At 53.5% G+C, this 22,479-nt stretch overlaps 2 protein-coding genes across 2 annotated transcripts in view; one reads left to right on the top strand and one right to left on the bottom strand.

Moving 5' to 3' along the window:
- Positions 1 to 1,470: 1,470 nt before the first annotated feature.
- Positions 1,471 to 3,730, top strand: OPA3 (outer mitochondrial membrane lipid metabolism regulator OPA3). Its single transcript, XM_040442299.1, has 2 exons — positions 1,471 to 1,652; positions 2,981 to 3,730. The coding sequence occupies exons 1-2, from the start codon at positions 1,511 to 1,513 to the stop codon at positions 3,289 to 3,291; spliced, it is 453 nt and encodes a 150-aa protein (XP_040298233.1). The 5' UTR covers positions 1,471 to 1,510; the 3' UTR covers positions 3,292 to 3,730.
- An 861-nt stretch (positions 3,731 to 4,591) lies between these two features.
- Positions 4,592 to 22,479, bottom strand: part of LOC121009287 (vasodilator stimulated phosphoprotein) — a 42,273-nt gene continuing 24,385 nt past the window's right edge. Inside the window, exons 9-12 of the mRNA XM_040442298.1 lie at positions 13,269 to 13,314; positions 11,136 to 11,211; positions 5,161 to 5,218; positions 4,592 to 4,859 (exon numbers count right to left, since the gene is read on the bottom strand). Coding sequence (XP_040298232.1) covers positions 4,822 to 4,859; positions 5,161 to 5,218; positions 11,136 to 11,211; positions 13,269 to 13,314 — 218 coding nt within the window. The 3' untranslated portion in view covers positions 4,592 to 4,821. The remainder of the gene's footprint in view (positions 4,860 to 5,160; positions 5,219 to 11,135; positions 11,212 to 13,268; positions 13,315 to 22,479) is intronic.

Below are 22,479 nucleotides of genomic sequence, written 5' to 3'. Positions count from 1 at the left end.
CTCCTTGTGGCCCCCCCATACAGTGTAACGCCTCCTTGTGGCTGCCCCCATACAGTGTAACGCCTCCTTGTGGCCCCCCCATACAGTGTAACGCCTCCTTGTGGCTGTCCCCATACAGTGTAACGTCTCCTTGTGGCTGCCCCCATACAGTGTAACGTCTCCTTGTGGCTGCCCCCATACAGTATAACGTCTACTTGTGGCCCCCCATACAGTATAACGTCTACTTGTGGCCCCCCATACAGTATAACGTCTCCTTGTGGCTGCCCCCATACAGTATAATGTCTCCTTGTGGCCCCCCCATACAGTATAACGTCTCCTTGTGGCTGTCCCCATACAGTATAACGTCTCCTTGTGGCTGCCCCCATACAGTATAACGTCTCCTTGTGGCCCCCCATACAGTATAACGTCTCCTTGTGGCCCCCCATACAGTATAACGTCTCCTTGTGGCCCCCCATACAGTATAACGTCTCCTTGTGTTTTTTTTTTCTTTTAAACGGGTATTTATCGCGATATATATCGTTATCGCGATAAATTTTTTAATATCGTTATCGTCTGAATATTTTTGATATCGTCCAACCCTAGTCTCAGCCTCCTCACACTTCTGCTGTATGTTTCCTGGTCACCTTCTTTTATAGTCTCAGACTCCTCACACTTCTGCTGTATGTATCCTGGTCACCTTCTTCTATAGTCTCAGCCTCCTCACACTTCTGCTGTATGTATCCTGGTCACCTTCTTCTATAGTCTCAGCCTCCTCACACTTCTGCTGTATGTATCCTGGTCACCTTCTTCTATAGTCTCAGACTCCTCACACTTCTGCTGTATGTATCCTGGTCACCTTCTTCTATAGTCTCAGCCTCCTCACACTTCTGCTGTATGTATCCTGGTCACCTTCTTCTATAGTCTCAGACTCCTCACACTTCTGCTGTATGTATCCTGGTCACCTTCTTCTATAGTCTCAGCCTCCTCACACTTCTGCTGTATGTTTCCTGGTCACCTTCTTTTATAGTCTCAGCCTCCTCACACTTCTGCTGTATGTATCCTGGTCACCTTCTTCTATAGTCTCAGCCTCCTCACACTTCTGCTGTATGTATCCTGGTCACCTTCTTCTATAGTCTCAGCCTCCTCACACTTCTGCTGTATGTATCCTGGTCACCTTCTTTTATAGTCTCAGCCTCCTCACACTTCTGCTGTATGTATCCTGGTCACCTTCTTCTATAGTCTCAGCCTCCTCACACTTCTGCTGTATGTATCCTGGTCACCTTCTTCTATAGTCTCAGCCTCCTCACACTTCTGCTGTATGTATCCTGGTCACCTTCTTCTATAGTCTCAGCCTCCTCACACTTCTGCTGTATGTATCCTGGTCACCTTCTTTTATAGTCTCTCACAGACTCTGGAACAGGTTGCACTTCCCGCCTTTCTCTTTCATTGGCTGAAGCTGAAGAGGCGGGGCTTATATGGGAAAGACGTAGCGTGACGGGAGGTGGGGTTCCGGTGTGTGACGTCACCAAAGATGGTGGTGGGCGCTTTTCCCATCGCGAAGCTCCTGTACCTGGGGATCCGGCAGATCAGTAAGCCGCTCGCCAACCGGATCAAGGCGGGAGCTCGGCGCAGCGAATTCTTCCGCACCTACGTCTGCCTGCCGCCCGCTCAAGGTGATTATACACTGTAACGGCCCCGCCTTGTCTGGGACCTGGAGGGAGTCCGCCAATGGGAGCTCGGTAGTGAACGCCGCCAGCCAATCACAGGGCAGCTGCTTAAGGCGGCGCTCGTATGTTGTGAGAGGTCACCCTGATGTACAGGTTGTAGTGTGTGGGCCCCTGGGAGATGTGTGAGGGGCCCTCAGCTCTGGAGGCACTGCGGAGTCGTAGCTGGTGATACTGCCCCCAGCACCCCCATAAGAGACCGTTATAGTGTTCTCTGTAATTGCCACATGCGTGGGGCGTGCGCACTGAGGGCGCAGCGCGTGGGGCGTGGGCACTGAGGGCGCAGCGCGTGGGGTGTGTATACGGAGGGCGCAGTTTGTGACGTGCAGAGGGCGCAGCGTGTGAGGCACGGGGTGTGTACACAGAGGATGCAGCGTGTACAAAGAGGCCGCAGCGTGAGGCGTACACGGAGGCCGCAGCGTGTAACGCGTGGGGTACGTACTCACGGCGCAGCGTGTGGGGTGTACACGGAGGGCGCAGTGTGTGACGTGTGGGGTGTGGACGCGGAGGGCGCAGCGTGTGGGGTGTGGACGCGGAGGGCGCAGCGTGTGGGGTGTGGACGCGGAGGGCGCAGCGTGTGGGGTGTGGACGCGGAGGGCGCAGCGTGTGGGGTGTGGACGCGGAGGGCGCAGCGTGTGGGGTGTGGACGCGGAGGGCGCAGCGTGTGGGGTGTGGACGCGGAGGGCGCAGCGTGTGGGGTGTGGACGCGGAGGGCGCAGCGTGTGGGGTGTGGACGCGGAGGGCGCAGCGTGTGGGGTGTGGACGCGGAGGGCGCAGCGTGTGGGGTGTGGACGCGGAGGGCGCAGCGTGTGGGGTGTGGACGCGGAGGGCGCAGCGTGTGGGGTGTGGACGCGGAGGGCGCAGCGTGTGGGGTGTGGACGCGGAGGGCGCAGCGTGTGGGGTGTGGACGCGGAGGGCGCAGCGTGTGGGGTGTGGACGCGGAGGGCGCAGCGTGTGGGGTGTGGACGCGGAGGGCGCAGCGTGTGGGGTGTGTACGCGGAGGGCGCAGCGTGTGGGGTGTGTACGCGGAGGGCGCAGCATGGGGTGTACACGGAGGCCACAGCGTGTGACGCATGGGGTACGTACACAGGGCGCAGTGTGTGATGTGCAGGGTGTACACAGAAGGCGCAGCGCCCTCCAGTGGCGATGGTGGACGTGACCCATTGGGCTCCCTTAGTGGTAGATTTTGGCCCCGTTCCCCAGTACCTGCCTGGAATCTTCTGCGTCTCTTCCGCCCCCTGCTGGGCGCCTTTCACAGCCTTGTCTTCTCTTTGCAGTGTACCATTGGGTGGAGATGCGAGCGAAGATGAGGATCATGGGTTTCCGCGGAGCTGCCATTAAGCCACTGAACGAGGAGGTGGCGGCTGAACTGGGGGCGGAGCTTCTAGGGGAAGCCACCGTCTTTTTGATTGGAGGCGCTTGTTTGGTAGCAGAGTACTCGCGGCAGGCCACCAACTCCCGCCGGAAAGAGGAGGAGCTAGAGGCCAGACTAAGCAGCATGGAGGGCGAGATCGCGAGGCTGGGTCTCCTGACAGATGAGCTGGACGCTCGCGCCCGAGCCACAGAGAGGCAGCTACTGGCAAAGTGAGACTTGTGGTGAAGCTGCCACCGGCCTGGTGTCCACTCCGGCCACAGAACCCAGGGACGTGCCGTCTGAGGAGAGGCCGGGCAACACTGCCGCCGGTGCAGGGATGTGTATATGCAGGGAATAAAGGACATTGCTGGGATGTCTGCGCAGCCATCACTCCACACAACAGGCAAAACGTTTTATTTCTAGAAAACCGCTTACAAAAAAAACAGTCCAATATATATATAGATATCAGCGCAAAGTAGTCCAAAACCAACCCCCAATACCTCCAGTGTGTGACACTACTACCCCCAACCTGCCATCTCAGCAAAGGAACCCGCCACCTACAATCCTGTGAGAAGTACCCGCCACCCAAAACAGAGCAAACAATTCTGCTACAAAATTTGTACAAAAATTGAAATGATTTAAAAATATCAATAAAAAAAACCCGTCAATTATCTCATCAGAATCCTATTGGTTAAAGCTTGCAGCTTCTGCAGACCCATTCAGAGACACTCAGCTGAGTGCAGGGGACAGGAGCCTCACTGGAGGGTGGTGGGAATGTTAAAGAGGAGCAACAGCAGCTCAGGGAGAGGGGGTGGAAGAGGAGCAACAGCAGCTCGGAGCGGGGGTGGAGGAGGAGCAACAGGAGCTCAGGGAGGGGGTGGAGGAGGAGCAGCAACAGCAGGTCAGGGAGAGGAGGAGGAGGAGCAACAGCAGCTCAGGGAGCGGGGGTGGAGGAGGAGCAACAGCAGGTCAGGGAGAGGGGGTGGAGGAGGAGGAGCAACAGCAGCTCAGGGAGAGGGGGTGGAGGAGGAGCAACAGCAGCTCAGGGAGAGGGGGTGGAGGAGGAGCAACAGCAGCTCAGGGAGAGGGGGTGGAGGAGGAGCAACAGAAGCTCAGGGAGAGGGGGGTGGAGGAGGAGCAACAGCAGCTCAGGGAGAGGGGGTGGAGGAGGAGGAGCAACAGCAGGTCCGGGAGAGGGGGTGGAGGAGGAGGAGCAACAGCAGCTCAGGGAGAGGGGGTGGAGGAGGAGGAGCAACAGCAGCTCAGGGAGAGGGGGTGGAGGAGGAGCAACAGAAGCTCAGGGAGAGGGGATGGAGAAGGAGGAGCAACAGAAGCTCAGGGAGAGGGGATGGAGGAGGAGGAGCAACAGAAGCTCGGGGAGAAGGAATGAAGGAGAAGCAACAACAGCTTGGGGAGAGGGGATGGAGGAGGTGAAGAAGCTACAGCAGCAAGTGAAGAGGGGATGGAGGAGCAGAAGCAGCCAGGGTAGAGGGGCTGGAGGAGGAGCAGTTCAGGGAGAGGAGATGGAGGAGGAGCAGTTCAGGGAGAGGAGATGGAGGAGGAGCAGTTCAGGGAGAGGCACAGAGCATGTGTTAGTACAGTAGGAGCCAGCGGGCCCAGCAGCAATACAGGGCTGTGAAGGGTACAGGTTGCCCGTAGACCTTGATTGACGGGCCTGTCGCCCCCAGCATGGGAATGATTGCAGAGTCTGCGGTGCAGCGCAGTGGGTGGAGCCTGAGACTTCACAGTAGGCGGTCGCCAGAATCACGAGGTGCTGGTCCTGCGCAGTTCCTGCATGAAGGCTGAAGACAGGGTAGAAAGTGAGGAGGCTGCATTCTCTGCCAGACAGCGGCTGTTCTCACACTACAACTCCCACAATCCTCCTATCACTTCTTTGGGAGTTACGAGAACAGCCAAGCATTGGGGATAGACCCATGCTGTAAATCTCCCTCCCCCCCCCAAATATGCCCAGAGAGAACAGGGACTGAGGAAATGATCCTGCGGTGCCCTCCTCTCCCAGTGACCACCGGTATGAGATGAGGGCGCAGACACATGGAGCTGGTGTTTACAGGGCAGGTAGGTGGCCACCACTGAGGGTCTCACCTTCTATGATCTCCTCCTTCACCTTCTGCAGCTCCTTCCTCATTTCTTCCAATAACTCCTGTGGAAAGAGACAGACACTGCTATGAAAACCTGATCAGCACCTCATCTTGTCAGCAGGAGGCGCCACACACGACGGTGGAGAACATGCCTCTATCCACATGACAGCGGAGCGCAGGATAGAGGCTGCCGAGACAGGAGGCCAGATCGTCATCCCCAGCGGTGTACACCCCGTATGTGGACTGGCTAAATGTACAAACAGCATAGCCTCTGATGCCCATAAGTAGCTGCACACAGCCCAGTGCCATGGACATTGCTGTGAGGGCCCTGATCATGTGAAGACCAATCAAAAGTGTAAATCTCCTGCTGGATGTTATACACCTGTGGTGATGGTAGACTGCATGGCTAGAGGCTGGATGTTATACACTGTGGTAATAGTAGACTACACGGCTAGAGGCTGGATGTTATACACTGTGGTGATGGTAGACTACACGGCTAGAGGCTGGATGTTATACACCTGTGGTAATGGTAGACTGCACGGCTAGAGGCTGGATGTTATACACCTGTGGTAATGGTAGACTGCACGGCTAGAGGCTGGATGTTATACACCTGTGGTAATGGTAGACTGCACGGCTAGAGGCTGGATGTTATACACTGTGGTGATGGTAGACTGCACGGCTAGAGGCTGGATGTTATACACTGTGGTGATGGCAGACTGCACGGCTAGAGGCTGGATGTTATACACCTGTGGTAATGGTAGACTGCACAGCTAGAGGCTGGATGTTATACACTGTGGTAATGGCAGACTGCATGGCTAGAGGCTGGATGTTATACACTGTGGTAATGGTAGACTGCACGGCTAGAGGCTGGATGTTATACACCTGTGGTAATGGTAGACTGCACGGCTAGAGGCTGGATGTTATACACTGTGGTGATGGTAGACTGCACGGCTAGAGGCTGGATGTTATACACCTGTGGTAATGGTAGACTGCACGGCTAGAGGCTGGATGTTATACACCTGTGGTAATGGTAGACTGCACGGCTAGAGGCTGGATGTTATACACCTGTGGTGATGGTAGACTGCATGGCTAGAGGCTGGATGTTATACACTGTGGTAATGGCAGACTGCATGGCTAGAGGCTGGATGTTATAGGTCAGCGGTTCTCAACCTGGGGGTCGATCGGCCCTTTCCGGGGGGTCGCCTGAGGCTTCCTATTGTGGGTCCAGGCCCGTCGCTAACGGACAGGCAAAACAAGCAATTGCTTGGGGCCCCGAGCTGGCCCGGGGCCAAGCAGAGCCGATGCTTGTTTTGCGGCTGAGTAACTCAGAAGATCCGATGGTATATTCTAACCCCCAGGCGTTCCCATGGTGACGGGGACGCTTGCCTGGGGGTTAGAATATACCATCGGATCTGAGTTTTACGAGCTCAGTGAGATCGTAAAAACTCAAATCCAATGGTATATTCTAACCCCCAGGCGTTCCCATGGTGACAGGGACGCTTGCCTGGGGGTTAGAATATACAGGGCCAAGCCGCTCACAGCAGTATATTTATAAACTAATCAGTAACTACTTTAACTTTAATCATTGCTCATTGCTAAACTCTTTACTTGGATTATAATTTATTTGGATATGGGATATCTTACTTTGTCTTAGCTCCGGTAATAGGCAGTGCGGGGGGCGGCGGCGCTCACTCACTGACGTCACGCGCCTGCTCCTCCCACTAGGCGGCGCAGGCACGTGACGTCAGTGAGTGAGCGCCGCCCCCCGCACTGCCTGCTATTACCGGAGCTAAGAGAGTAAGATATCCCATATCCAAATAAATTCTAATCCAAGTGCCATCCACAGATCCGCCTACAGTGCCATCCACAGATCCCCCCTAAACAGTGCCATCCACAGAGCCCCCCTAAACAGTGCCATCCACAGAGCCCCCCTCCCCTAAACAGTGCCATCCACAGAGCCCCCCTCCCCTAAACAGTGCCATCCACAGAGCCCCCCTCCCCTAAACAGTGCCATCCACAGAGCCCCCCCTCCCCTAAACAGTGCCATCCACAGAGCCCCCCTCCCCTAAACAGTGCCATCCACAGAGCCCCCCTCCCCTAAACAGTGCCATCATGGCACTGTTTAGGGGAGGGGGGGATCTGTGGATGTCTTTGTGATTAATTACTCTGCTTTAATTATGTTCAATTTGTAGCAATAAAAATACATCCTGCATATCAGATATTTACATTACAATTCATAACAGTAGAAAAATCAGTTATGACGTAGCAAGGAAAAAAATGTAATGGTTGGGGGTCACCACAACATGAGGAACTGTATTAAGGGGTCAAGGGTTTAGAAAGGTTGAGAACCACTGTTATAGGTGATGTGCTTTACCTGCAGACTGTCAGCTGTAATCTGAGGGGATTTACATCCAAATCAGGTGAACGGTGCAGGAATTACAGCAGTTACATATGTGCCTCCCACTTGTTAAGGGACCAGAAGTAATGGGACAGAATAATAATCATAAATCAAACTTTCACTTTTTAATACTTGGTTGCAAATCCTTTGCAGTCAATTACAGCCTGAAGTCTGGAACGCATAGACATCACCAGACGCTGGTTTCATCCCTGGTGATGCTCTGCCAGGCCTCTACTGCAACTGTCTTCAGCTCCTGCTTGTTCTTGGGGCATTTTCCCTTCAGTTTTGTCTTCAGCAAGTGAAATGCTCAATCGGATTCAGGTCCGGTGATTGACTTGGCCATTGCAGAACATTCCACTTCTTTCCCTTATAAACTCTTTGGTTGCTTTTGCAGTATGCTTTGGGTCATTGCCCATCTGCACTGTGAAGCGCCGTCCAATGAGTTCTGAAGCATTTGGCTGAATATGAGCAGATAATATTGCCCGAAACACTTCAGAATCCATCCTGCTGCTTTTGTCAGCAGCCACCTCATCAATAAATACAAGAGAAGCAGCTCCATTGGCAGCCATACATGCCCATGCCATGACCCTACCACCAGCATGCTTCACTGATGAGGTGGTATGCTTAGGATCATGAGCAGTTCCTTTCCTTCTCCATACTCTTCTCTTCCCATCGCTCTGGTACAAGTTGATCTTGGTCTCATCTGTCCATAGGATGTTGTTCCAGAACTGTGAAGGCTTTTTTAGATGTCGTTTGGCAAACTCTAATCTGGCCTCCCTGTTTGAGGCTCACCAATGGTTTACATCTTGTGGTGAACCCTCTGTATTCACTCTGGTGAAGTCTTCTCCTGATGACTTTGACACACATACACCTACCTCCTGGAGAGTGTTCTTGATCCGGCCAACTGTTGTGAAGGGGGTTTTCTTCACCAGGGAAAGAATTCTTCGCTCATCCACCACAGTTGTTTTCCGTGGTCTTCCGGGTCTTTTGGTGTTGCTGAGATCACCGGTGCGTTCCTTCTTTGTAAGAATGTTCCAAGCAGTTGTTTTGGCCGCGCCTAAGGTTTTTGCTGTCTCTCTGATGGGTTTGTGGTGTTTTTCAGCCTAATGATGGCTTCACTGATAGTGACAGCTCTTTGGATCTCATCTTGGGAGTTGACAGCAACAGATTCCAAATACAAATAGCAGACGTGAAATGACCTCTGGACCTTTTATCTGCTCATTGTAATTGGGATAATGAGGGAATAACACACACCGGGCCATGGAACAGCTGAGAAGACAATTGTCCCATTACTTTTGGCCCCTTAACAAGTGGGAGGCACAGATGCAAACTGCTGTAATTCCTGCACCCTTCACCTGATCTGGATGTAAATCCACTCACATTACAGCTGACAGTCTGCAGGTAAAGCACATCTTGTCCGTTTCATCTCACATCCATTGTGGTGGTGTATAGAGCCAAAAATGTCAGAATTGTGTCCATGTCCCAATATTTATGGACCTGACTGTAGGTCCAAATAGTTTTCTCCATATCGTTTGTGTATATTTAGTGTCAATTCGTTCTGTGGCGCCTTGCCCTTATATACACTTCATACCTGTCTGCACCTCGTGATACATTAGTGCTTTAGTAACAGTTTACGTTTTTCCTTTATACCTACATGCACAGTCTGGTTGTGCAGCGCTGAGGGGGCGTTCTCCCTGTTACGCTCACAGTCTGGTTGTGCAGCGCTGAGGGGGCGTTCTCCCTGTTACGCTCCAGCTCACACATGAAACCTTTCGTCGGCAGTGACAGAGTGAAGCTTCAGGTGCCAGTCAGAGGTGAGGAGCGCAGGACCGGGCAGTGCCATGGCACAGCACAGCGCACCAACAGCGGTCGATTCATTCCTAAACAGCGACCTCAATCCCCCACAAAATATTTATATAAATTATAGTATAGCTCAGTCACAGGGATTATAATCCCCCCCCCCCCATAGCTCAGTCACAGGGGTTATAATAACCCCCCCCCCCCCCCATAGCTCAGTCACAGGGGTTATAATAAACCCCCCCTCCCCCAATAGCTCAGTCACAGGGGTTATAATAACCCCCCCCCCCAATAGCTCAGTCACAGGGGTTATAATAAACCCCCCCTCCCCCAATAGCTCAGTCACAGGGGTTATAATAACCCCCCCCCCCAATAGCTCAGTCACAGGGGTTATAATAAACCCCCCCCTCCCCCAATGGCTCAGTCACAGGGGTTATAATAACCCCCCCCCCAATAGCTCAGTCACAGGGGTTATAATAAACCCCCCCCCCCAATAGCTCAGTCACATGGGTTATAATCCCCCCCCCATAGCTCAGTCACATGGGTTATAATCCCCCCCCCCCATAGCTCAGTCACATGGGTTATAATCCCCCCCCCATAGCTCAGTCACATGGGTTATAATCCCCCCCCCATAGCTCAGTTACATGGGTTATAATCCCCCCCCCCATAGCTCAGTTACATGGGTTATAATCCCCCCCCATAGCTCAGTCACATGGGTTATAATCCCCCCCCCATAGCTCAGTCACATGGGTTATAATCCCCCACCCCAGTAGCTCAGTCACATGGGTTATAATCCCCCCCATAGCTCAGTCACATGGGTTATAATCCCCCCCATAGCTCAGTCACATGGGTTATAATCCCCCCCCCCATAGCTGTCACATGGGTTATAATCCCCCCCCCATAGCTGTCACATGGGTTATAATCCCCCCCCCATAGCTCAGTCACATGGGTTATAATCCCCCCCATAGCTCAGTCACATGGGTTATAACCCCCCCCCCATAGCTCAGTCACATGGGTTATAATTCCCCCCCATAGCTGTCACATGGGTTATAATCCCCCCCCCCCATAGCTCAGTCACATGGGTTATAATCCCCCCCCATAGCTCAGTCACATGGGTTATAATCCCCCCCCATAGCTCAGTCACATGGGTTATAATCCCCCCCCCCCCATAGCTCAGTCACATGGGTTATAATCCCCCCCCCCCCATAGCTCAGTCACATGGGTTATAATCCCCCCCCATAGCTCAGTCACATGGGTTATAATCCCCCCCCCCCATAGCTCAGTCACATGGGTTATAATCCCCCCCCCCCCCCCATAGCTCAGTCACATGGGTTATAATCCCCCCCCATAGCTCAGTCACATGGGTTATAATCCCCCCCATAGCTCAGTCACATGGGTTATAATCCCCCCCCCCCATAGCTCAGTCACATGGGTTATAATCCCCCCCCATAGCTCAGTCACATGGGTTATAATCCCCCCCCCATAGCTCAGTCACATGGGTTATAATCCCCCCCATAGCTCAGTCACATGGGTTATAATCCCCCCCCTAGCTCTGTCATAGAGGGTATAATCCCCCCCCCCCCATAGCTCAGTCACAGGGGTTATAATCCCCCACCCCCATAGCTCAGTCACAGGGGTTATAATCCCCCCCCTAGCTCTGTCATAGAGGGTATAATCCCCCACCCCAGTAGCTCAGTCACAGGGGTTATAATCTCTCCTTTCTCACTTGCCCCTGGACCACAAGCGGAGATGCAGACAATATGGAGGCCGCCTCATCACATTACCTGCTTAATCCTCTCCATTGAATCAGACTCCTCGGAGCTTGGGGCCACATCGGGGCTGCTGACTGTGGACTTCATCCTGTAAAGGGCACAAAGCGGTTATAGAAACCCTGGAATGATATAAAATGATGTCGGCCAGCAGCCTGTCCTAGCAGGTCCGGTGTCATACAGTCCTGTCAGGCTGCTCAGCCATGATGGCAGACCCTAGGCAGGATCTCCCCATTACCATCTATTGCAGAGCAGTGAGGCCACGCTCCCTCACCACCCCTGCTCACATTCTAGGACAGGCTGCTCAGCCATGATGGCAGACCCTAGGCAGGATCTCCCCATTACCATCTATTGCAGAGCAGTGAGGCCACGCTCCCTCACCACTCCTGCTCACATTCTAGAACAGGCTGCTCAGCCATGATGGCAGACCCTAGGCAGGATCTCCCCATTACCATCTATTGCAGAGCAGTGAGGCCACGCTCCCTCACCACTCCTGCTCACATTCTAGAACAGGCTGCTCAGCCATGATGGCAGACCCTAGGCAGGATCTCCCCATTACCATCTATTGTAGAGCAGTGAGGCCACGCTCCCTCACCACTCCTGCTCACATTCTAGGACAGGCTGCTCAGCCATGATGGCATATCCTAGGCAGGATCTCCCCATTACCATCTATTGCAGAGCAGTGAGGCCACGCTCCCTCACCACTCCTGCTCACATTCTAGGACAGGCTGCTCAGCCATGATGGCATATCCTAGGCAGGATCTCCCCATTACCATCTATTGCAGAGCAGTGAGGCCACGCTCCCTCACCACTCCTGCTCACATTCTAGGACAGGCTGCTCAGCCATGATGGCATATCCTAGGCAGGATCTCCCCATTACCATCTATTGTAGAGCAGTGAGGCCACGCTCCCTCACCACTCCTGCTCACATTCTAGGACAGGCTGCTCAGCCATGATGGCAGACCCTAGGCAGGATCTCCCCATTACCATCTATTGCAGAGCAGTGAGGCCACGCTCCCTCACCACTCCTGCTCACATTCTAGGACAGGCTGCTCAGCCATGATGGCAGACCCTAGGCAGGATCTCCCCATTACCATCTATTGCAGAGCAGTGAGGCCACGCTCCCTCACCACTCCTGCTCACATTCTAGGACAGGCTGCTCAGCCATGATGGCAGACCCTAGGCAGGATCTCCCCATTACCATCTATTGCAGAGCAGTGAGGCCACGCTCCCTCACCACTCCTGCTCACATTCTAGGACAGGCTGCTCAGCCATGATGGCAGACCCTAGGCAGGATCTCCCCATTACCATCTATTGCAGAGCAGTGAGGCCACGCTCCCTCACCACTCCTGCTCACATTCTAGGACAGGCTGCTCAGCCATGATGGCAGATCCTAGGCAGGATCTCCCCATTACCATCTATTGCAGAGCAGTGAGGCCACGCTCCCTCACCACTCCTGCTCACATTCTAGGACAGGCTGCTCAGCCATGATGGCAGACCCTAGGCAGGATCTCCCCATTACCATCTATTGCAGAGCAGTGAGGCCACGCTCCCTCACCACTCCTGCTCACATTCTAGGACAGGCTGCTCAGCCATGATGGCAGATCCTAGGCAGGATCTCCCCATTACCATCTATTGCAGAGCAGTGAGGCCATGCTCCCTCACCACTCCTGCTCACATTCTAGGACAGGCTGCTCAGCCATGATGGCAGACCCTAGGCAGGATCTCCCCATTACCATCTATTGCAGAGCAGTGAGGCCACGCTCCCTCACCACTCCTGCTCACATTCTAGGACAGGCTGCTCAGCCATGATGGCATATCCTAGGCAGGATCTCCCCATTACCATCTATTGCAGAGCAGTGAGGCCACGCTCCCTCACCACTCCTGCTCACATTCTAGGACAGGCTGCTCAGCCATGATGGCAGATCCTAGGCAGGATCTCCCCATTACCATCTATTGCAGAGCAGTGAGGCCACGCTTCCTCACCACTCCTGCTCACATTCTAGGACAGGCTGCTCAGCCATGATGGCATACCCTAGGCAGGATCTCCCCATTACCATCTACTGTAGAGCGATGAGGCCACGCTCCCTCACATTCTAGGACAGGCTGCTGGAGAAACCCTTTAACAGTTTACATGCCTAAACTCACCTCGGCAACGTGGTGCTTCCCCTGTCCCAAGGACGACGAGCCGAGTCTGAGAGACAAAAGGTGAGAGATGTACAAGTAATGTCTGAGCGGTTGTCACAGCCCCGCCCACTGCTGATATTACAGTGCCACAACTTGCATCTCCCCCCAGTGGATGGAGAAGATATTACAGAATGCTAATCTCACCACCTGCCTGGCTCCTATGGTCCGATTCTGTTTGAGCTTCAGGTGTTGACAGTGCGGCAAAGTTCCAGACAGGGACATAGGAACCAAGATGTCATAAATTCCCCTTGTGCATTGTTTGCCCGATTCTAGCAAGTTCCCCGGTTACGGCAGTCGGGGCTTTACATTTCAGTTCATATTTGCCGTTTATCCCCATTAACCCATAGGCTCCCAGCATCATAAATATATGCCAATGGGAGGGTCTTTTAACATAGCACCCGCTCGCGTGTACAGAGGATGCGACTGGCAATGATGCTGATCGGAGGTATTTAAGCCGTTAGATACCATGGTCAAGGGCGCTTCTGGGTTAAGAGCAGCTCCACCGTGTGGCGATCGGGAAAGCCGGTCACTCATTCTAATACATGGTGTCTCTCTGAAGAGACCCAGCGTATTAGAGGTGCAGTTCCTTTGTTGGCCAGCAAGTGGCAGGCCAACATGGGATAACAGCAACTGGAGCCTATACTGTACTGCTATGGAAATACAGTATAAGCTGTAAGAAATCTCAGTACTGCTTATTGTACCCTTCTAGAGGGGCTACAAAAAAGTTTTAAAAAATATAAATATAAAAAATAATATAATTTTTCCTTAGAATAAAAAATGAATAAATAAACAATAAAAAAAAATATAAACATCATGGGCATCTCCGTGTCAGAAAACTAGGCCAACATAAAGCAGACATATGGGGAATGTTGACTGATAACCATTTTATAAGGTATTAGTATCCGTCTTAAAAGTAGAATTGTGAATTTTTCCAAATTTTTGGTCAATTTTTGATTATTTTATAGATAAAGGTGAAATATATCGACTCAAATTTACTATTGTCATGAAGTACAATGTGTCACGAGAAAACAGTCTCAGAATGGCCTGGATAAATAAAAGCGTTCCAAAGTTATTACCACATAAAGTGACACAGGTCAGATTTGCAAAAAATAAAAATCGGCCTGGGATTTAAGGTGAAAATTGGCCCGGTACTAAAAAGGTTATATGGGGTTATTAGAAAGCAGAACTTGTGTGAATCGGATAGACAGATTGCTGGGTGGGGCTGGGAAGACCCGGCGGTCATGGTACACATTGGCAGCAATGACAAAGTCAGGAGAGAAGCTCAAGTCCAGGACCTCCAAGGTAGTTGTGACTGGGTGCCTCCGTCGAATGATGCTCCTAGTGCTCGCCAAGGACCATCAGCACCGCACTCGACACTATAACCACCGCAGCTTGGTTTGGGGTTTGGCTGTACTCCACCCACCGTGGACCCAAGGCCGGCTTCCAGCTTCCAGTGGGTGAACCCTCTCCTTAGTCCAGAAAGCAAAACAGGAACAGTTCTTACAAGAGCTAGGGATTATACTCTGGAGAGTATAATGATTATAGCAATCCCCAGAGTGTAGTTCTCCAATCCCCCAAACATGAGCCCAGACTTCATGAAGGGTAGAAGAGGACCTTTAATGCCAGCCAGCACTCACAATTTACACAATCCCACAGGGCAGAGGAACACCCCCTCTGCCTGTGATACAGACAATGGACTAACTCAGTATACATATACAGTTCAAGAGGTCTATGTGACGGACTGAACTGTCACTGGGGCTGCTGGAGAAGCCTGAGGGCTAGCCTCCTTCCTACGGACTATGGAACTAGAACTGTGGAGACCCCCTCAGACCTTTTGGGGTTACAAGGAACTATGAACCCCGATTTATGTGTGGAATTTATATGCCACATGTTTCCTATTGATGACTAAAGGTGTAGGGTGTGAATCCAGCAACACAAAAAGGCTCAACTCTGCACTGAGACTCCCAGTGAATGTGTTAGTTTATTTGTCCCTTTGTTCTATTGTGTTAGTGATGGGATTAACATAGCTGACTCTAGGAGTAGCCAACTCCGGTGTAGAGGAGTAGATCACCCTACGGGAAGGGGTCTGTTTGCATGCTGTTCATGTTTGATCGATTTATGTTGTTAGACTTCTTGAACTGTATATATACTGAGTTGGTCTTCAATAAAGTCAGTTCCTGTTTTACCCTCAACATAGAGCCTTGTCTCATGTGTTGGGTGGGGACAGCTATATTTACTCTGGGGATTGCCATTGGTATTATACTCCCCTGGGGTTACAACACTGTTCTACCCACTGGAAGCTGAATCCTGGTCTTGGGCCCAGGGTGGGTGGAAGACGGAGAGATCCCAACCAAGCTGCGGCGGTTCGTTGGGTCGGCAGTGGTTACGGTGTCAAGTGGAGTGCTTGCAGCCCTCAGGAAGCACTAGGAGCATCCATCAATGGAGGTACCCGGTCGGGGTGCTAGGAGATCCGTTAAATAGGTAGCAAGCAGTGGGATGGCGTCCTAGTGTGAGGAGAAGCAGCTCAGAGACACCGTTCATGGATTTACAAAATTGAGGGCAACGCTAGTATCCGTACAGTGCCTCTGTCTACAGCAGGATGGAATCGGCTAGTCTTCGAACAGCGTTACACTACGAGGAGGAGGATGACCCAGACTGGAGGGATGCAGTCCGGAAAGGCGTCTGGTACGAGGCCCTGGAAGATGTACAGCGTCGGCGGGGCGAGAGTCTCCCCAGTGAGGAGCAGCGGTTGCAGATGCGAGTGGCCCTGCAAATGCCCCTTCTGGGAGAGCAGCCCCTGGATGAGTGGGTGACAGAACTCGAGAGCCTGGTATGGAGGGAGCTTTGGCTAGACGATGCCTACCAGGCACTCTGGTGGTATGTGATTCGGCACTCCCCCTGGATGGCTGAGCACGACAGACCCGAGGGGGAGGATTATGATGGACCTGGCCTGTTGTTTGAGTCCTTCACAGACCCAGAGTTCGGAGATGCTGGAGAGTCCTGGTTCTGGGATATCTATGACTACAGGGAGGCTATGCATGACTGGGCTACAGCGAGAGAGGTGAGACAAGACCTGGCATCTCTAGTGACAAAGGAGTGGGAGCTGGAGCAGGATTACCGATACTTCCTCAGCTCAATTCGGCCCCAATATACACTGCCAGAGAGCTGGGTGGCAGTCCCAGACCTACAGCTGGGAAGACCCGACTGAAGTATCCCCTGCTTCAGTGCCAGCTGCGGAGGTAGGGGACCTCATAGACTGGTCCTGGCAGGAACCCCATATGGCAGGTGGAGATGGGACCGAGATCTCTCCACCGGCCCTACAGGGATGCTGGGCAGCCGGCCCAGATCCACCACTACAGCCAGAGTTCCCGAGAGTAGGGACAGTCGGTCCTACTCCCCAGCGGCCAAGTATGTTATTGGGAGAGCAGACAACCGGTCTCTCTCCCCAGCGGCAGTCAGCGTCACAGGAAAAGGAGATTGTAGGTCCCTCGTCCCTGCAGCAACAAGCATCACAGAGTGGAGACGGTCGGTCCTATTACCCAACACCAGACAGCATTACTGGGAGTCGAGAAAGTCGGTTGGATTCCTCGGGAAGCACTAGGAGCATCAACGGAGGTACCCAGTCGGGGTGCCAGGAGATCCATTACAGTCTAACAACGTAACTTAATCAAACATGAACAGCATGCAAACAGACATCCCCTTCCCAATGTCTTAATGACAAAATAGGGAGAGAGGAGACACATGTGATGGGATTATCTCCTGAGTGTATCATAGGGTGATCTACTCCTCTACACCGGAGTCGGCTACTCCTAGAGTCAGCTATCTTAATCCCATCACTAACACAATAGAACAAAGGGACAAATAAATTAACACATTCCTTGGAAGTCTCACTGCAGAGTTAACCCTCTTTGTGCTGCTGGCTTCACCCCTGCAACTTTAATGGGCAATAGAAACGATATGGGCTATAATACTCCACACATAAATCAGGGTCAATAGTTCCTTGTAACCCCAAGAGACTGAGAAAGGGGGTGAGGGGAAGCTCCATAGATCTGGGTCCATAGTCCTTAGGAAGGAGGCTAGCCCTCAGGCCTCTCCAGCAGCCCCAGTGAAGGTTCAGTCCGTCATAGTAGTGTTCTCCAAAATACCAGCAGTGCCACGAGCGTCACCAGAGATACAGCAGGAGCTTAGGGGTTAAATAAGTGGCTCAATAGACTATGCAGGAAGGAAGGGTTTGGGTTCATGAAGAACTGGGCCAACTTCTCTGTACAGGTTCTACAAGGGGGACGGGCTGCACCTTAATGGGGAGGGGGCGCTGTGCTGGGAGAGAACGGTCAGACAGCTGCACCTTAATGGGGAGGGGGCGCTGTGCTGGGAGAGAACGGTCAGACAGCTGCACCTTAATGGGGAGGGGGCGCTGTGCTGCGAGAGAACGGTCAGACAGCTGCACCTTAATGGGGAGGGGGCGCTGTGCTGCGAGAGAACGGTCAGACAGCTGCACCTTAATGGGGAGGGGGCGCTGTGCTGCGAGAGAACGGTCAGACAGCTGCACCTAAATGGGGAGGGGGCGCTGTGCTGCGAGAGAACGGTCAGACAGCTGCACCTTAATGGGGAGGGGGCGCTGTGCTGGGAGATAACGGTCAGACAGCTGCACCTTAATGGGGAGGGGGCGCTGTGCTGCGAGAGAACGGTCAGACAGCTGCACCTTAATGGGGAGGGGGCGCTGTGCTGCGAGAGAACGGTCAGACAGCTGCACCTTAATGGGGAGGGGGCGCTGTGCTGCGAGAGAACGGTCAGACAGCTGCACCTTAATGGGGAGGGGGCGCTGTGCTGCGAGAGAACGGTCAGACAGCTGCACCTTAATGGGGAGGGGGCGCTGTGCTGCGAGAGAACGGTCAGACAGCTGCACCTTAATGGGGAGGGGGCGCTGTGCTGCGAGAGAACGGTCAGACAGCTGCACCTTAATGGGGAGGGGGCGCTGTGCTGGGAGAGAACGGTCAGACAGCTGCACCTTAATGGGGAGGGGGCGCTGTGCTGGGAGATAACGGTCAGACAGCTGCACCTTAATGGGGAGGGGGCACTGTGCTGCGAGAGAACGGTCAGACAGCTGCACCTTAATGGGGAGGGGGCGCTGTGCTGCGAGAGAACGGTCAGACAGCTGCACCTTAATGGGGAGGGGGCGCTGTGCTGCGAGAGAACGGTCAGACAGCTGCACCTTAATGGGGAGGGGGCGCTGTGCTGCGAGAGAACGGTCAGACAGCTGCACCTTAATGGGGAGGGGGCGCTGTGCTGGGAGAGAACGGTCAGACAGCTGCACCTTAATGGGGAGGGGGCGCTGTGCTGGGAGATAACGGTCAGACAGCTGCACCTTAATGGGGAGGGGGCACTGTGCTGCGAGAGAACGGTCAGACAGCTGCACCTTAATGGGAAGGGGGCGCTGTGCTGCGAGAGAACGGTCAGACAGCTGCACCTTAATGGGGAGGGGGCGCTGTGCTGCGAGAGAACGGTCAGACAGCTGCACCTTAATGGGGAGGGGGCGCTGTGCTGCGAGAGAACGGTCAGACAGCTGCACCTTAATGGGGAGGGGGCGCTGTGCTGCGAGAGAACGGTCAGACAGCTGCACCTTAATGGGGAGGGGGCGCTGTGCTGCGAGAGAACGGTCAGACAGCTGCACCTTAATGGGGAGGGGGCGCTGTGCTGGGAGAGAACGGTCAGACAGCGGCACCTTAATGGGGAGGGGGCGCTGTGCTGGGAGAGAACGGTCAGACAGCGGCACCTTAATGGGGAGGGGGCGCTGTGCTGGGAGAGAACGGTCAGACAGCTGCACCTTAATGGGGAGGGGGCGCTGTGCTGCGAGAGAACGGTCAGACAGCTGCACCTTAATGGGGAGGGGGCGCTGTGCTGGGAGAGAACGGTCAGACAGCGGCACCTTAATGGGGAGGGGGCGCTGTGCTGGGAGAGAACGGTCAGACAGCTGCACCTTAATGGGGAGGGGGCGCTGTGCTGGGAGAGAACGGTCAGACAGCTGCACCTTAATGGGGAGGGGGCGCTGTGCTGGGAGAGAACGGTCAGACAGCGGCACCTTAATGGGGAGGGGGCGCTGTGCTGGGAGAGAACGGTCAGACAGCGGCACCTTAATGGGGAGGGGGCGCTGTGCTGCGAGAGAACGGTCAGACAGCTGCACCTTAATGGGGAGGGGGCGCTGTGCTGCGAGAGAACGGTCAGACAGCTGCACCTTAATGGGGAGGGGGCGCTGTGCTGCGAGAGAACGGTCAGACAGCTGCACCTTAATGGGGAGGGGGCGCTGTGCTGCGAGAGAACGGTCAGACAGCTGCACCTTAATGGGGAGGGGGCGCTGTGCTGGGAGATAATGGTCGGAAGGCTGGAGGAGCTTTTAAACTTGCATCTGGGGGAGTCATATTAATAAGGGGGTAGATAGTGTAGATAGAGAGTGGGATATAGGAGGGGACAGTGGGGGGTTAGTGAGGGATGGGCAGAACTGTGCACCCATGAAATACAGAGCTGCTGGTAACATGGACCTGTTACATACCAACAATATAAAACAAGGCATCAAAAAATGAATGTAGGAAATAAAATAGTAACTTAAAAATGTATGTTCACAAAAGCCAGGACTCTAGCTATCAAAATGGAGGAGCTGGAGGCTATTGTACTAGAGGAACACATGTGAACTCTTCACATGACGGGGATGTTAACCTTCAGGTTTTTACACTCTTTAGGAAAAACAGTGATAAAAGAAATGCCGGTGGCATCCCTGTATGTGGAGGACGGATATAAAGGCGAGCGTGAAAGAGGCAGTTCTGGGTGAGGATGGCGAAACCTTATGGGTGGAATTACAAAGGGGGATAAACACTGAAAAAATAATACTTTGTTTAATCTATAGACCCCTAACATCACAGAGGAGGTAGAAGTTCAGCTGTAGAACCAATTAGAGCGGCTGCACAGTGTTTATAATGAACTTCCCAGATATTGACTGGGGTCATGGCTCTAAACAAAAATCACAGAAAAAGATAAACATCCTGCATGATGCAATAAATGAATACACGGATGTACATGGCTACAATTATAAAAGAACAATTATAAAAAAATAATGCAATAACACAATAGATGCTGTGGATGTAGTGAGGGGAGTAGAGGCCTGGACAGAGGGGCGGCTGTGGATGTAGTAAGGTGAGTAGTAGTCTGGACAGAGGGGCGGCTGTGGATGTAGTGAGGTCAGTAGAAGCCTGGACAGAGGGGCGGCTGTGGATGTAGTGAGGTAAGTAGAAGCCTGGACAGAGGGGCGGCTGTGGATATAGTGAGGTGAGTAGTAGCCTGGACAGAGGGGCGGCTGTAGATGTAGTGAGGTCAGTAGAAGCCTGGACAGAGGGGCGGCTGTGGATGTAGTGAGGTGAGTAGTAGCCTGGACAGAGGGGCGGCTGTGGATATAGTGAGGTGAGTAGAAGCCTGGACAGAGGGGCGGCTGTGGATATAGTGAGGTCAGTAGTAGTCTGGACAGAGGGGCGGCTGTGGATATAGTGAGGTGAGTAGTAGCCTGGACAGAGGGGCGGCTGTGGATATAGTGAGGTGAGTAGAAGCCTGGACAGAGGGGCGGCTGTGGATGTAGGAAAATAAGTAGTATCCTGGACAGAGGGGCGGCTGTGGATATAGTGAGGTTAGTAGAAGCCTGGACAGAGGGGCGGCTGTGGATATAGTGAGGTTAGTAGAAGCCTGGACAGAGGGGCCGCTGTGGATGTAGTGAGGTGAGTAGTAGCCTGGACAGAGGGGCGGCTGTGGATGTAGTGAGGTGAGTAGAAGCCTGGACAGAGGGGCCGCTGTGGATGTAGTGAGGTGAGTAGTAACCTGGACAGAGGGGCGGCTGTGGATGTAGGGAGGCAAGTAGTATCCTGGACAGAGGGGCGGCTGTGGATATAGTGAGGTTAGTAGAAGCCTGGACAGAGGGGCCGCTGTGGATGTAGTGAGGTGAGTAGTAGCCTGGACAGAGGGGCGGCTGTGGATGTAGTGAGGTGAGTAGAAGCCTGGACAGAGGGGCCGCTGTGGATGTAGTGAGGTGAGTAGTAACCTGGACAGAGGGGCGGCTGTGGATGTAGGGAGGCAAGTAGTATCCTGGACAGAGGGGCGGCTGTGGATATAGTGAGGTTAGTAGAAGCCTGGACAGAGGGGCGGCTGTGGATATAGTGAGGTAAGTAGAAGCCTGGACAGAGGGGCGGCTGTGGATGTAGTGAGGTCAGTAGTAGTCTGGACAGAGGGACGGCTGTGGATGTAGTGAGGTGAGTAGTAGCCTGGACAGAGGGGCGGCTGTGGATATAGTGAGGTAAGTAGTAGCCTGGACAGAGGGGCCGCTGTGGATATAGTGAGGTAAGTAGAAGCCTGGACAGAGGGACGGCTGTGGATATAGTGAGGTAAGTAGAAGCCTGGACAGAGGGGCGGCTGTGGATGTAGTGAGGTCAGTAGAAGCCTGGACAGAGGGGCGGCTGTGGATGTAGTGAGGTAAGTAGAAGCCTGGACAGAGGGGCCGCTGTGGATATAGTGAGGTGAGTAGTAGCCTGGACAGAGGGGCCGCTGTGGATATAGTGAGGTGAGTAGAAGCCTGAACAGAGGGGCGGCTGTGGATATAGTGAGGTCAGTAGTAGTCTGGACAGAGGGACGGCTGTGGATGTAGTGAGGTGAGTAGAAGCCTGGACAGAGGGGCGGCTGTGGATATAGTGAGGTAAGTAGAAGCCTGGACAGAGGGGCCGCTGTGGATATAGTGAGGTGAGTAGTAGCCTGGACAGAGGGGCGGCTGTGGATATAGTGAGGTGAGTAGTAGCCTGGACAGAGGGGCGGCTGTGGATATAGTGAGGTGAGTAGTAGCCTGGACAGAGGGGCGGCTGTGGATATAGTGAGGTGAGTAGAAGCCTGGACAGAGGGGCGGCTGTGGATATAGTGAGGTGAGTAGAAGCCTGGACAGAGGGGCGGCTGTGGATATAGTGAGGTGAGTAGTAGCCTGGACAGAGGGGCGGCTGTGGATATAGTGAGGTGAGTAGTAGCCTGGACAGAGGGGCGGCTGTGGATATAGTGAGGTGAGTAGTAGTCTGGACAGTGGGGCGGCTGTGGATATAGTGAGGTTAGTAGAAGCCTGGACAGAGGGGCCGCTGTGGATGTAGTGAGGTGGGTA

This window comes from Bufo bufo, chromosome 8 (assembly GCF_905171765.1).
Source record: "Bufo bufo chromosome 8, aBufBuf1.1, whole genome shotgun sequence".
In the NCBI taxonomy this organism is placed as follows: domain Eukaryota; kingdom Metazoa; phylum Chordata; class Amphibia; order Anura; family Bufonidae; genus Bufo; species Bufo bufo.
Note: the sequence above shows the minus strand (reverse complement) of the source record. Positions and strands in the feature narration are given on the sequence as shown.